This window comes from Macrosteles quadrilineatus, unplaced genomic scaffold, assembly GCF_028750875.1.
Source record: "Macrosteles quadrilineatus isolate MER2022 unplaced genomic scaffold, UCM_ALF_1.0 Scaffold_7__1_contigs__length_78375512, whole genome shotgun sequence".
NCBI classification, from domain to species: domain Eukaryota; kingdom Metazoa; phylum Arthropoda; class Insecta; order Hemiptera; family Cicadellidae; genus Macrosteles; species Macrosteles quadrilineatus.
Window position 1 is genome coordinate 51,936,219 of NW_026542600.1, and position 16,575 is coordinate 51,952,793.

General features: G+C 38.5%; 1 protein-coding gene across 1 annotated transcript; it reads left to right on the plus strand.

Moving 5' to 3' along the window:
- The first annotated feature begins 9,581 nt into the window (after window positions 1–9,581).
- Window positions 9,582–14,918, plus strand: LOC128998976 (uncharacterized). Its single transcript, XM_054425332.1, has one exon. It carries the CDS (start codon window positions 9,582–9,584, stop codon window positions 14,916–14,918), a length of 5,337 nt encoding a protein of 1,778 aa, XP_054281307.1.
- Window positions 14,919–16,575: the final 1,657 nt, after the last annotated feature.

The following is a 16,575-nucleotide window of genomic DNA, read 5'->3' on the forward strand; positions in this document are numbered from 1 at the left end:
TGAACCAATATGTTTTTGTAGGATATATAATAGAAATTTATATAATTGGTAATAGATTATTCAATAATATGCACTCATACATATATATTATACAACAATATAGTATAGGCCTACTATTGGTAATAAAGGTTTATTCATCAGGTTTGCATAGCTTGATTGTATTATGCAAACTCTTATTATTTAGTTATTGTATCTTCTGACCAAAAAACTGAAACAACATTGTAACTCAGTAAATTATTTGTTACATTACGTGTAACAATAAAAACGCTATATTGTAGCACAACAACTATATTCATCGTTTATACTCTACGCTGATTATCTAGCTAAAATGTATCTTTATTATTCTGGAGTATTACTTAGTTCAAATATATCAAATAATATTATTAACACGTCTTTTAGCTATTCCAACTTCATAAAATTGTTGAATGTTTTGTTTCAAAAAAACAAAAATGTATTGGTAATTAAATCAACCCCTAACATTCTGAAATATTATTGATATTACTGTGTTTTTCAAAGGCTGTATAATTGTAACATATATTTTTAAACATCGTGTTAAAACAATTTTCTTATGTAGGCCTAATTATGGAGGAAACATGACGCAATATATTTATATAGATTGAAATTAAAATTATGATATTGGTTTGAAAATAATATTGGAAAGGCTGACCAGCGCAAACAAAATCATGGCAGTTAATGATTACTATTACACAAATTACAATAATTTGGTTCCACTTTGTACACAATCATTAACTTCAGCTAGCATTTTCAGGATATTGTTTTGTAAATCGTGTTAAGGGCGGTAGATTAGAACTGTATAAATCGATTCTGTGTTAGTAATGTTATCATTTCAAGATGCATCTCTGCTATCACAATAATATAAATGGATAAATTGATATTAAACAATTTTAAATCTTGTCCATCCCTAAATATTTTTTGCCTAAAACCTTTTAACCGATACAAGCGATAAAGTTAGAATGTTCTTGGCTAATTTATATATTTTTAAGCTACAAGGGGGAATTTTTTTTAAAGTGTGAGTGATGAACAACTATGCAACTATATCTTCAAAAGATCATGTAATTGTTGATAAACCAGATATAAAAATGTATAGTCGTTATTAAGGTTGTTGTTGAATTAATTTTTCAAATTTTTTTGCGAAAAACCTATACACACCAAAAAACCTATACAAGCTTACATTCAGTTCAAATATTGAAAAATACATTAAAGTATCGTTGGTAGTTTCACCCTTATTAAGTAGAGGTCTACATTGTATTTCACTTTATTCATCGACATCTTACCTATTTTTTTCACCTGCAGGAGACAAAAAACTGTACAACCAACTCTTAAACCTTAAAGATTAAGAGACTTAAACCTCTGACACTAGTTCTTAACTAAATAGAATATAGTTAGTTAAAAATGCGGAGTAAATATTTCAATACTCGTTAATAAACATAATTAATAATTTTGAAAATAACGAGGATCTATCTAAACAAGATTGTGGGCAGCTTACCGATGAAAATCACCTTTAGGAGCTTCAAAAGATGAATACAACATCTGTTCAGGCTTGTTTTATTCAAATCTTTTGAGATCTCGCCTACACCGACGAGCGTTTGAAGTTTGTGCCTATAGGTTTATCTTTCAAGTGTTTCTCTTTCCGAATTCTGATTCACTAAAGGCTCGAAATATATTTTATTTTTGAGAGGAACTGTGCAAAAAACACACGACATTTTATATTGATAGATCCTACCAATGTAACCTTTTTCAAATATGCTTTTTTAATACTATAAAAACATCTTTTGTGTATAGAATTCAGGTGTCCCTTGAAGTTTCTTATTTTTCCGTAATATTTGGCATTGCAAAAGAATTCTTAAGGGACATCTGACACAAAACTAACAGCGTTCGATCAACAATGTGTCTAGTCGACACCCATGTGAGAAGGAACGATAACCAAGGGAATTTTTAAGTCTAACCTTGATACAACGAATCTCGATATAACGAATATTCAGCTTGGTCCCCTCAGATTTGTCATACACCTACCGAGGTTGTACTGTAGTTTGTACAATGTGGGCTGCCACCATTCCGAAAGATGCTCTCTAAAAGGTGCCACTAATACTAAAAGAAAATTCTGTGGCTATTTAAATTATTATTTTGACGTGTCAAAATGACTGATGAATTAAAACGTTTCCATCGCAGTACAATATATTAAGAGTTAATGACATGTTCCTTAAATAAGAAACGGATCTTGTTACCAAATACGAATTTGCAGCCATCAAACAAAATTCGGTCATTCCCTATAAAAATAGCTGATCCCCTATAATATGGGAAATTTGCTAAAAAATATCAATTTCCAATCATTTCAATTTTTGTTAGGACAATTAACAACCCCTAGGGCCAATGTAAGCGATGGAATTTTCCTGCCTCGCCCTGTATTTTCAGACAGACAATCTTATGCTGTAAATTGGGCTAAGATCTTTGAGGGACTCGAAATATTGTTACAAAAAACAAGGATTCTCAAAGAGTATTTATAAACAAAGAGAGAGTAATTCAAGCAGTTACATAATCGGTAATAAGTTTAGTCAAATTAGTTGTCCTAAAATCGTCTTTAGTTTTTATTTCGAAATCACTCCTATAAAAACTTGGCACCTGCTCAATTTCAAATAACAGGTCCACTAGTACAACGTAATTACCTTACTATAGTCGGTTCATAAAATGTTGGCGGATTTCCGTCCCACTACTTTTTTTGCTTACGTAGCAGCTGACTAACGTTTTGGCAAATCTCAGCTGTTGCGTTTTTTTATTATTATTTTTTAAGCAGGACCAAGTGGAGGGGATAGATTTCTTCTCCTAAAACTGTCTAAGCTTTGTGAAAGGTATAGTCTAAGATTTCAAGAACACACTTTTAAAAATAGCCATAGGGCCGAGTTTGTTCAGTTTCGTTAACCCCAGAATACTTTTTCTACATTAAATAAACAATGTCGAAATAGGAATTAGACAATTTAAAAAACAACACAGTTATGGGGAGCTGACAAAGCTGAATGAACTCGGTCCTTGGCTATTTAAATAAGCGTATTCTTCAAATTTTACACTAGTAAAATAATGGTGTTGTAGGCCTACTAGTTAACCAGTTACTCAAATTCGTTACAATTAGCCTACTCCATCTTTTTATTTTTACTAAAGAAAAAAACTTTTACCATTGCGATCCATTCTAAGCAGTACGATAATCCTATTACGACTTTGCTAACCCTACTTGCATCTTTATAACATATAATTTTAGTAAAACGAAAAATGGATTACAAATCAGCATCTATTTTCATAATTAAAAATCTAAAAGCTTACTAATTTACATGTAAACATGTTTGGTATTATTTATTATTTTACTTTTAGTTGCGTATAGTTTATGGTCCTAATTCTTTTCGCGTAAAACCCCCCGAACAGGTTTTATGACCAACCCTAACGTGAGGGATGATACTCAGAATATATTTACCTTTATTATACAGGATGCAAACATTACTTGAATCGGAAAATAAAATATTCTGTTCAAAAATGCATTAGAGACAAGTTTAAATAATTTAGTACTGGGAATTTCAAGTGGTGTACAAGTAGTATCTGGACATACTCGAGGATCGGGCGCCATTTAATTGAATCAGTTGTGTGTAAAATAAGTTTATTTTATAATGCCTAACCACTATGTTCCTAATGTCGACACCAGTGGCATTTTTATACGAGAGTGCACAGTTTGTACTGAATTAGTGCTTTTAGGGAAAGCGGTCCAAACCCATAATTATGTGTTGTGGATTTACTGGGAATTGAACCCGTCCCTCCTTAATGTTTTTTTACAGATTTTGCCCTTGAGCCAATTTTCAATACTAGCGTATTTTGCATTAAAAAATATTTGTTTCTACTAAAGTGTTGTAGTATAAATGTTTGTGGAGAAAATGCCAACAAAGTGTACATTTAAAATCCCCGTGTTATTTATTTGATAGTAAAGTGACTGTTTGCTTTTTTGTGGATATACAGGGTGTTCTTTTTTTTAACTTGCTTCCTTATTTATGTAAAAACTGCAATAGATAGAAATATGAAGTTTGCGGGAATCATCTATTGACGTAGAGGTCACAATTGTTGTGAATTCAATGTGAAGTTCCAATTCACAATTTATAAAATTTATAAAATTTTAAATTGCAAGGTTTTTTGACAGATCAAATGAAAATTAAAAAAGAAAAAGAAAAGCGCAAACGATTTTGATAGGATTTACGTAGATACCTCTAGTTTGTGCAATTTCTTTTCTTTATTCATGCCCTCTCATTTGATATTTTGTCAAAATGGGAAGCTTGCAATTTAAAATAAGGGTAGGGTGAGGAAGGGGGCGAATGGGAACTTAACGTTGAAATCACAACAATTGTGGCTCTTACGTCAATAGATGATTTCGCAAACTGCATACTTCTATCTATTGCAGTTTTTATATAAATAACTAAGTAAGTTTAGAAGAAAAACTCCCTGTGTTTTGTTTAGGTTTGGCCAATGTAATTATTTAATACCACACTATTAGCATTTTTCATAAAAACAATGTTTCCCTGTAGCAGCAAAACTATGCAATCGTTAAATCTTATTTTTTTTAATAACGAATAATCTTGAAATATTAAGGAAATATTTCAGTCAAAATCCAATCAGACATGGAAAATTTGCTTAGTCTACAAGTTTGCTGCATCAGGGGTATTGAAACATCTATTCAGTTTAGTCAAACGTTGGTTCTTCAAATTAAAGTATCTTTGTTATTTCTTTTACCTATATATTGTGTTTTGACTCTAAGTAAAAAAACTTTAATGATAAGAATTGGTAGTTGGAGGAATTTATAGCTTTTTATTATCCATACCCACATTACTTTCATAAGGACCATTAAACAAACTTGAGCTTCTTCGTCATAAGAAGGAAATGTTTCCTGTGTTAAGCCTGTCTAATTAAAGGCACCTGGCTGTCAAAATCACGGTACTTCAAAGACTTTGCTCCGACCACACTGGCCAGTAATTGCCATGCCGTTATACTCTAATCACAGGTTTTCTTCCCTTTACCTTGGTTAAAGGTATTTTCTTAATAGTTTTGTAATTTATTTTGCTATTTAATTGTCGGGTAAATTGTAAAGACTTATAACGTATTTCCTTGTTACACAATGAACAATGACAACTAAATTATTATAATTTATTATCATTCATTTTGATAGCCCCACGGTTGAGTTGTTATGTGAAATAAAAACTATCCTAAATAGTATGTAAATGAGTATTATTGGTCTTTTAAATATGTTGTAAAGAAACATACGGGTTTCCTTTTGAATAGATTTCATGACGACAACTAAATGTTTGTTATTGTAAAGAAACATACGGGTTTCCTTTTGAATAGATTTCATAACGACAACTAAATGTTTGTTATTGTAAAGAAACATACGGGTTTCCTTTTGAATAGATTTCATAACGACAACTAAATGTTTGTTATTGTAAAGAAACATACGGGTTTCCTTGTAAACATTACGTAACGACAACTAAATGTTTGTTATTGTAAAGAAACATACGGGTTTCCTTTTGAATAGATTTCATAACGACAACTAAATGTTTGTTATTGTAGAGAAACATACGGGTTTCCTTTTGAATAGATTTCATAACGACAACTAAATGTTTGTTATTGTAAAGAAACATGCGGGTTTCCTTGTAAATACATTACGTAACGACAACTAAATGTTTGTTATTGTAAAGAAACATACGGGTTTCCTTTTGAATAGATTTCATAACGACAACTAAATGTTTGTTATTGTAAAGAAACATACGGGTTTCCTTGTAAATACATTACGTAACGACAACTAAATGTTTGTTATTGTAAAGAAACATACGAGTTTCCTTTTGAATAGATTTCATAACGACAAATAAATGTTTGTTATTGTAAAGAAACATACGGGTTTCCTTGTAAATACATTACGTAACGACAACTAAATTATTGTTATTGTAAAGAAACATACGGGTTTCCTTGTAAATACATTACGTAACGACAACTAAATTTTTATTATTCACCTAGTAAGTGTGTTATTCTAAGGAAACCTAAGGGTTCCTCTGTAGAAACGTATCGGCAGCTAGATGTTAATTTTTGATCAAGGATATGTAAAATGTAATATGCTGTTAAATCTCCAAGTGACATATAATATTTATGGTATATATAATGGAATGAATTTCGTATGTTGACATTGCACGTGTGAGTTGTCCTACATATTTTTTTACATATTGTTTTTTACATATTTTAATGTAGAGAGAATCTGTGTTCCTTTAATCACGGTATTTTTTATCCGCAATAGTTAAACAAGTTAGTATAAGAAATTAACAAAAACTCCTCCCAGGCCATTGAAACCATTTATCTGGGCGAAGTTGTTTTAATGATTAGTAAAATTAAATCCACGTTAAAATGTTACATGTGAATTTTCCACGCAAGCTAATAATACTGGCAAAATACGCTAAACAATTTTTTGTTGATGCATATCTAGTGTTTGTAAAACAATTTTAAACACTAAATGGGATGAATCGATTAACATAAAAATAATAAAATCCTTGATAAAAATTAACCCCAAGAACATTATATTGTTTTCAATTATTTTTATTTGGAAACAGTATAATGAATTTGTACAGTATTCGTATTTGTAGTGTTTTGGAGGAAATCAGTATATGTTTAAGGGAAAGAGATTAATTTGTACATATTGACGAAAGGGGTCTTGTTGCTCTTGTTGCTCTCTCATGTTGCTCTTTTTTTAACATAATTAAAAGCTTCATGTTTAAAAAGATGATTCAATGTCCCATTATAACCTACAAATTTATAAGATATTAAATAGGTTATAACAATGTATTCATTAGTTTTCAACCCTTATTGCATTAACTTGGAAAGAGTTCGGTTCCTTCTTAGATGTAACGAACGATTGTTCGCACTTGTTAAGATTGTTTTTGTAAAAAAATTAACTCTATCTTTCGAGCTTATGATCACTACTTGCTTATAGACGGTGTACAAACATTTACTGGACCGGTAAATATACTTTTAGTCTTAGGGTAGGAATGAAAAACAAACAGAAGTAGTCTGTTAAACAAGTAACCATTGTTTCAAAATGTTATCATGATTTTGCAATGAATTGAAAATATACCTCTACATTTTACTCTCAGACGTATTTTTAGAGTACCTTAACTGAGGTAATGGAAGCACATCGTACGTTTTACGATTCAAAATGTTCCGTTTTAGGGCTATTGGTAAATCTGCTATGTTCTTAAAAAAGTATCATAATTTATGAATGTGTCTGAGGTTCAGTAGCGATATACTGTTTCGAGTACCAATATTCACACAAATCTATGTATAATAGCTAAATATAGGCCTACTGTAATAACCACTTTAAAAAATATAGAATCCCGGTTTTTTTTAGATTAATCTCCTTTCCTTAACCTTTTTAATCTTAGGTGAACTATGACTATAGTTAATAAGATCCATTTATTTTACGATTCGATAATATCAATATCTGTAAACTGTTGCTAACACAATATCAATATCTATTGCTTTGTAAATTTAGTCTTAATTACGCTAATAGATTATCATTTACCTTTTATTTTCATTCCATTATTCCTTTTTTAATACATAATTTTAAAGAATGTACATATGTACTACAGCACTTTTTATAAAATTTGTGTAACGGTTGTTAAGAGATATAACTATCGCATGAATAGTGTACCCGTTAGAGAATCTCCTTTCTAATATATTTGAAAGCTCATCAAACACTTTTAATGGAAAGTGGTCCAAACGCATTACGATTTTTTGGGGGTGCCGGGAATTGAACTCTTGCATCTTAAAAAGACTTGTTCAAGCCTATTGAATATACAATTTTAGTCAACAGTTAATATTATGTGTTAAAGGTACAACCTGTAAAATAATGTTTACAGTATGTGGTTGGTTTTAGGCATAATTCGAAGGGGTAGAAAATAAATTTTAAAATAATTAAAATTCTATAGTCATAATATAGGTTTTGTCATATTGCTGCATAACATGTATCACGTTAATTATAATAGCTATTTTTGATCCTGGTGCCATCAAGTATTAGATGAAGTCTAATTGGTAATACAAATTCGTTAGAGCTTAAACATTTTGAACAGTTATTAAAACGAGGGCCCAATCGATTATTTCGATAGCAATTATCGATCATTACTATCGATTGTAAGTCATTATTAAATATTTTGACGTTAGATTATTGTTGCATTAGAGTACAGGAAACACGGAACTTAAAGATGTATTTGTTTAAAAATATACTCCAAAATAAAAAGAGATTTTTTTACTACCGGTTGTAGTCAACTGTTGTCAACTACTACGTAACGACATGACGTATGATACGTAACGACTATCTAAAAATATTACTATAAACATTTACTACAAAATACTGAGTAAATGCGACAACTTATCATCACTCCCGAAACAGCTGATTGTTCATCATAGCAATGAAGTTATGGAAGCCGTGATGAAAACAATTGTTGGAAGGTAACCATTACGAAAGGTAAATAACCAAGCGAAATATTTTGTTTTTATATGACTACAATTAATTACACTTTAACACAGGACCCAAAAGTGGCTATTCCAGCTATGTCGTCCAGTCTAGGTTTGCCTCGCCCGTTTTACTTGAGCTCATTATGACCTAATTACTTTCTGTCCTAACTTGCCATATTAAACTAAAAATTCTTATTCATAATTTTGATGATGACAAATTGAAAACCAAAACAAATACTCAAAAAATTTCAGATTATCCATACCGTCCTAAGACATATCTTTATCCGGTGATCTTAGTAACCGCATGTTACTTCAACAAATTATTATTATTATTTGCATTTAAATCCTAGCTAATCGGCAGCTTCTGGAATACAAATTACCTATTTGTCGATTGGCAATACTAAAACAAGTTAGTTTATTATAAACAGTGAACACAACAGAAAAATACAACAAAATTCATAACATTAGGCAGACGAATTTTCAATTTCAGACTTAATGCCTAAAAATATTTAGGGTAGTATATTTGAAACAGTTTTCCATTCCTAATTAAAAATATTTAATTTTAAGATTTGATTATTATTGTTTGCTAACAACAATGATGTAGTATGTTAAAAAGTTATTTCTTTTCAACCAAATTTACCAAAAAAAGTTATCATTTTGATAACAACATGTCATATTGAAAATAGTATGTGTTATAATCAAATTTTGTATTGCTAGCAACCCTGCCATTAATTCTTGTAGGCCTAGTCATTATCTTTAGTATAACTAGCAACAATTTTATATAAATTATTCATAGCCCATAACTGATATATTAATAGATGTTAAACAAATCCTTGTAACTATTAACTGATTAGCTATTAATATGTTTTTTTTTACCAAGCATACCCTTGCATTAAAAAAACAAGCAATTTATTTTAAACATTGCATAAGTAAGAAACTCTGTATTGTTAATGACACATTAGAAGTTTGTGGATATCCAAAAGAGCAAATCAGTTGTTGGATCCGGAAGGGCGGAGGGAACTGGACGCAGGATAGGGCACCATATGTTCTGGAGAGCACCTACCTTAGAGCTCCGTCAACCTTCTCCCTCCACTCACTATCGAACACTGGAGTCTGGGAATGGACCGACCGGGGGCGAAGTCGCCCGAGGAGTCGAGGCACGGACCGGCGCGTCGCGCACCACCACAGTCACACTCTCAACATTCTACATCGCGTCGCGCACCACCACAGTCGCACTCTCAACATTCTACATCGCGTCGCGCACCATCACAGTCGCACTCTCAACTTTCTACATCGCGTCGCGCACCATCACAGTCCCACTCTCAACATTCTACATCGCGTCGCGCACCACCACAGTCACACTCTCAACATTCTACATCGCGTCGCGCACCACCACAGTCGCACTCTCAACTTTCTACATCGCGTCGCGCACCATCACAGTCCCACTCTCAACATTCTACATCGCGTCGCGCACCATCACAGTCGCACTCTCAACTTTCTACATCGCGTCGCGCACCATCACAGTCACACTCTCAACATTCTACATCGCGTCGCGCACCACCACAGTCACACTCTCAACATTCTACATCGCGTCGCGCACCATCACAGTCACACTCTCAACATTCTACATCGCGTCGCGCACCACCACAGTCGCACTCTCAACATTCTACATCGCGTCGCGCACCATCACAGTCGCACTCTCAACATTCTACATCGTGTCGCGCACCACCACAGTCGCACTCTCAACATTCTACATCGCGTCGCGCACCATCACAGTCACACTCTCAACATTCTACATCGCGTCGCGCACCACCACAGTCACACTCTCAACATTCTACATCGCGTCGCGCACCACCACAGTCACACTCTCAACTTTCAACATCGCGTCCTGCACAACCACAATAACAATCTCAACTTTCTACATCGCGTCCTGCACCACCACAATAACACTCTCAACGTTCAACATCGCGTCCTCCACCACCACAATAACACTCTCAACTTTCTACATCGCGACGCGCACCATCACAGTCCCACTCTCAACTTTCAACATCGCGTCCTGCACCACCACAGTCACACTCTCAACTTTCTACATCGCGTCGCGCACCATCACAGTCCCACTCTCAACTTTCTACATCGCGTCGCGCACCACCACAGTCACACTCTCAACTTTCTACATCGCGTCGCGCACCATCACAGTCCCACTCTCAACTTTCTACATCGCGTCGCGCACCATCACAGTCCCACTCTCAACATTCTACATCGCGTCGCGCACCATCACAGTCACACTCTCAACATTCTACATCGCGTCCTGCACCACCACAGTCCCACTCTCAACATTCTACATCGCGTCCTGCACCACCACAGTCCCACTCTCAACATTCTACATCGCGTCGCGCACCACCACAGTCACACTCTCAACTTTCTACATCGCGTCGCGCACCATCACAGTCCCACTCTCAACATTCTACATCGCGTCGCGCACCACCACAGTCCCACTCTCAACTTTCTACATCGCGTCGCGCACCATCACAGTCCCACTCTCAACATTCTACATCGCGTCGCGCACCATCACAGTCCCACTCTCAACATTCTACATCGCGTCGCGCACCACCACAGTCACACTCTCAACTTTCTACATCGCGTCGCGCACCATCACAGTCCCACTCTCAACATTCTACATCGCGTCGCGCACCATCACAGTCACACTCTCAACATTCTACATCGCGTCCTGCACCACCACAGTCCCACTCTCAACATTCTACATCGCGTCGCGCACCATCACAGTCACACTCTCAACATTCTACATCGCGTCGCGCACCATCACAGTCACACTCTCAACATTCTACATCGCGTCCTGCACCACCACAGTCCCACTCTCAACATTCTACATCGCGTCCTGCACCACCACAGTCCCACTCTCAACATTCTACATCGCGTCCTGCACCACCACAGTCCCACTCTCAACATTCTACATCGCGTCCTGCACCATCACAGTCCCACTCTCAACATTCTACATCGCGTCGCGCACCACCACAGTCACACTCTCAACTTTCTACATCGCGTCGCGCACCATCACAGTCCCACTCTCAACATTCTACATCGCGTCCTGCACCACCACAGTCACATTCTCAACATTCTACATCGCGTCGCGCACCACCACAGTCACACTCTCAACTTTCTACATCGCGTCGCGCACCATCACAGTCCCACTCTCAACATTCTACATCGCGTCCTGCACCATCACAGTCCCACTCTCAACATTCTACATCGCGTCGCGCACCACCACAGTCACACTCTCAACTTTCTACATCGCGTCGCGCACCATCACAGTCCCACTCTCAACATTCTACATCGCGTCGCGCACCATCACAGTCACACTCTCAACATTCTACATCGCGTCCTGCACCACCACAGTCCCACTCTCAACATTCTACATCGCGTCGCGCACCATCACAGTCACACTCTCAACATTCTACATCGCGTCGCGCACCATCACAGTCACACTCTCAACATTCTACATCGCGTCCTGCACCACCACAGTCCCACTCTCAACATTCTACATCGCGTCCTGCACCACCACAGTCCCACTCTCAACATTCTACATCGCGTCCTGCACCACCACAGTCCCACTCTCAACATTCTACATCGCGTCGCGCACCACCACAGTCACACTCTCAACTTTCTACATCGCGTCGCGCACCATCACAGTCACACTCTCAACATTCTACATCGCGTCGCGCACCACCACAGTCACACTCTCAACATTCTACATCGCGTCGCGCACCACCACAGTCCCACTCTCAACATTCTACATCGCGTCCTGCACCACCACAGTCCCACTCTCAACATTCTACATCGCGTCCTGCACCACCACAGTCCCACTCTCAACATTCTACATCGCGTCCTGCACCACCACAGTCCCACTCTCAACATTCTACATCGCGTCCTGCACCACCACAGTCCCACTCTCAACATTCTACATCGCGTCGCGCACCACCACAGTCACACTCTCAACTTTCTACATCGCGTCGCGCACCATCACAGTCCCACTCTCAACATTCTACATCGCGTCCTGCACCACCACAGTCCCACTCTCAACATTCTACATCGCGTCGCACACCACCACAGTCGCACTCTCAACATTCTACATCGCGTCCTGCACCATCACAGTCACACTCTCAACTTTCTACATCGCGTCGCGCACCATCACAGTCCCACTCTCAACATTCTACATCGCGTCGCGCACCATCACAGTCCCACTCTCAACATTCTACATCGCGTCCTGCACCACCACAGTCCCACTCTCAACATTCTACATCGCGTCCTGCACCACCACAGTCCCACTCTCAACATTCTACATCGCGTCGCGCACCACCACAGTCACACTCTCAACTTTCTACATCGCGTCGCGCACCATCACAGTCCCACTCTCAACATTCTACATCGCGTCGCGCACCACCACAGTCCCACTCTCAACTTTCTACATCGCGTCGCGCACCATCACAGTCCCACTCTCAACATTCTACATCGCGTCGCGCACCATCACAGTCCCACTCTCAACATTCTACATCGCGTCGCGCACCACCACAGTCACACTCTCAACTTTCTACATCGCGTCGCGCACCATCACAGTCCCACTCTCAACATTCTACATCGCGTCGCGCACCATCACAGTCCCACTCTCAACATTCTACATCGCGTCGCGCACCACCACAGTCACACTCTCAACTTTCTACATCGCGTCGCGCACCATCACAGTCCCACTCTCAACATTCTACATCGCGTCGCGCACCACCACAGTCACACTCTCAACTTTCTACATCGCGTCGCGCACCATCACAGTCCCACTCTCAACATTCTACATCGCGTCCTGCACCACCACAGTCCCACTCTCAACATTCTACATCGCGTCGCGCACCACCACAGTCACACTCTCAACTTTCTACATCGCGTCGCGCACCATCACAGTCACACTCTCAACATTCTACATCGCGTCGCGCACCACCACAGTCACACTCTCAACATTCTACATCGCGTCGCGCACCACCACAGTCCCACTCTCAACATTCTACATCGCGTCCTGCACCACCACAGTCCCACTCTCAACATTCTACATCGCGTCCTGCACCACCACAGTCCCACTCTCAACATTCTACATCGCGTCCTGCACCACCACAGTCCCACTCTCAACATTCTACATCGCGTCCTGCACCACCACAGTCCCACTCTCAACATTCTACATCGCGTCGCGCACCACCACAGTCACACTCTCAACTTTCTACATCGCGTCGCGCACCATCACAGTCCCACTCTCAACATTCTACATCGCGTCGCGCACCACCACAGTCCCACTCTCAACATTCTACATCGCGTCGCGCACCACCACAGTCCCACTCTCAACATTCTACATCGCGTCCTGCACCACCACAGTCCCACTCTCAACATTCTACATCGCGTCCTGCACCACCACAGTCCCACTCTCAACATTCTACATCGCGTCGCGCACCACCACAGTCACACTTTTAACATTCTACATCGCGTCCTGCACCACCACAGTCCCACTCTCAACATTCTACATCGCGTCCTGCACCACCACAGTCCCACTCTCAACATTCTACATCGCGTCGCGCACCACCACAGTCCCACTCTCAACATTCTACATCGCGTCCTGCACCACCACAGTCCCACTCTCAACATTCTACATCGCGTCGCGCACCACCACAGTCACACTCTCAACTTTCTACATCGCGTCGCGCACCACCACAGTCCCACTCTCAACATTCTACATCGCGTCCTGCACCACCACAGTCCCACTCTCGACATTCTACATCGCGTCGCGCACCACCACAGTCCCACTCTCAACATTCTACAACGCGTCGCGCACCATCACAGTCCCACTCTCAACATTCTACATCGCGTCCTGCACCACCACAGTCCCACTCTCAACATTCTACATCGCGTCGCGCACCACCACAGTCCCACTCTCAACATTCTACATCGCGTCGCGCACCATCACAGTCCCACTCTCAACATTCTACATCGCGTCCTGCACCACCACAGTCCCACTCTCAACATTCTACATCGCGTCGCACACCACCACAGTCGCACTCTCAACATTCTACATCGCGTCCTGCACCACCACAGTCCCACTCTCAACATTCTACATCGCGTCGCACACCACCACAGTCGCACTCTCAACATTCTACATCGCGTCCTGCACCACCACAGTCACACTCTTAACATTCTACATCGCGTCACGCACCACCACAATCACATTCTTTACATTCTTCGTCAAGTCATGCACCACCACAGTCACACTCTCAACATTGTACATCATGTCGTGCACCACCACATTCTCGTGTATATTAAGTCCGTATTAAACTTCACTTCGCGTACAAAAGCCTTCTCTGATTTGCATTGTATGTGTTGGCACTATTAAATTAACATTACTTTTAACACTAACTAGTGTAAATCTTAAAAATGGTGAATGTGTACAAAATATGTTAGAATTTCAAGTATAGCCAATTGGGCCTAATATTGACTGGTGTGACTGGTCGTAATTAATTTTTGTTCTACTTTCATACACATCTCCTGTGTATGCAGTTTATATCTCTGCCTTGCGAAAATGTACAGGAGTAGTGTATATAACCAAACGCTTTGGAAGGCTTATTTTACTTTATTCACGTAATAAAATGCTAATCAAGCTATCTTTATTTAGTTCAGTATGGAAACGATCAAATCTTTTACTTAAATACAAAGTCTTCCCTTTACAATGCTATAAGTACTAACATAGTAATACGGCATACCCTTTATCGACCTTTCCATTGTAATAGCTCAGCGTCGCCCTGGATTCGACCTTTGTCCTCGCTCCAAGACAATTTCATAAAACTAAGTAACAGAGAGGATTTGAACATGCGCATTAATCTTTTCGAATTACTTCCAACTCATTTATGTTCTGACGTGGTAACCCCATTCCCTTTATTAGGCTAGCATCCGAGGGTACTTAATCTTTATTCATTCCCATAGCTCTGAACCGGAACTAGGCCTGATCGTTGAAACATTCATCTTAGAAAAAGCTTTTGTAATTAGGTTTTCTCCGCTAATTCATTTTGCAGTAACAATTGTTAATTGTTACATTTATTTGAAATTTGTCATCGTGCTGAGGCTAAATGTCGAAATATTTTTCTATTTGCAGTTAATACAAAAAATCTACAGTCATAATGGATTAACTAGGTGTACAATGCAGTTGTCTGTTTGCAATATTGAATGGAGCTAGCATATTAATCCAATTATTTTCTAAAGGCATTGCTAGGTACATCTGTTTCTCGTAAATTTGATAAATACTTGCAGTATCAATGGTATATTTGGTTCACATAAATGGAATGTCTATTTTCAGTATCCAAAGTTAATTATAAGTCTGGTTCACGTGATGGAACCAAAGTCAATGTTTCATCTGGGTCTCATAAATTAATTTTCTATTTGCAGCATCCAAAGTCAATGTTACGATTTGTTCACTTAAACGGAATGTCTATTTACAGGTTCTAAAGTCAATGGTCTTGTTCAAGTAAACTAATTGTTTACTCCATAGTCCATTACTAATAGTCCATTTGGTTCACATAAAAAGATACCTATTTGCAATATCAAAAGTCAATGGTAGGCTTACTTCAGGTTCACTAAAATGGAATGTCTATTTGCAGTATTCAAAGCCAATGAATGATACGTAAGGTTCATTTGATTCGCGTAAATGAAGTGCCTATTTGCAGTATCCAAAGGTTATGGGCCGTCTGGTTCACGTCAATGGAATTTATACTTGCAGTGTCCAAACTCAATGGTATCTTTGGTTCACGTAAATGAATTGTCTACTTGCACTATCCCAAATCACTTTTACACCTGATTCACATAAATAGGAAATCTAATTGCAGTATCCAAAGTTAATGGTCCATTTGGTTCTCATAAATGAGATGCCTGTTTCCAGTATCCAAAGTCAATGGTAGGCTTACTTCTGGTTCACTTAAATGGAATGTCTATTTTGCAGTA

Coding starts and splice junctions, on each gene's coding strand:
- LOC128998976 (XM_054425332.1), top strand. CDS start 9,582: ATGTTCTGGAGAGCACCTACCTTAGAGCTCCGTCAACCTTCTCCCTCC.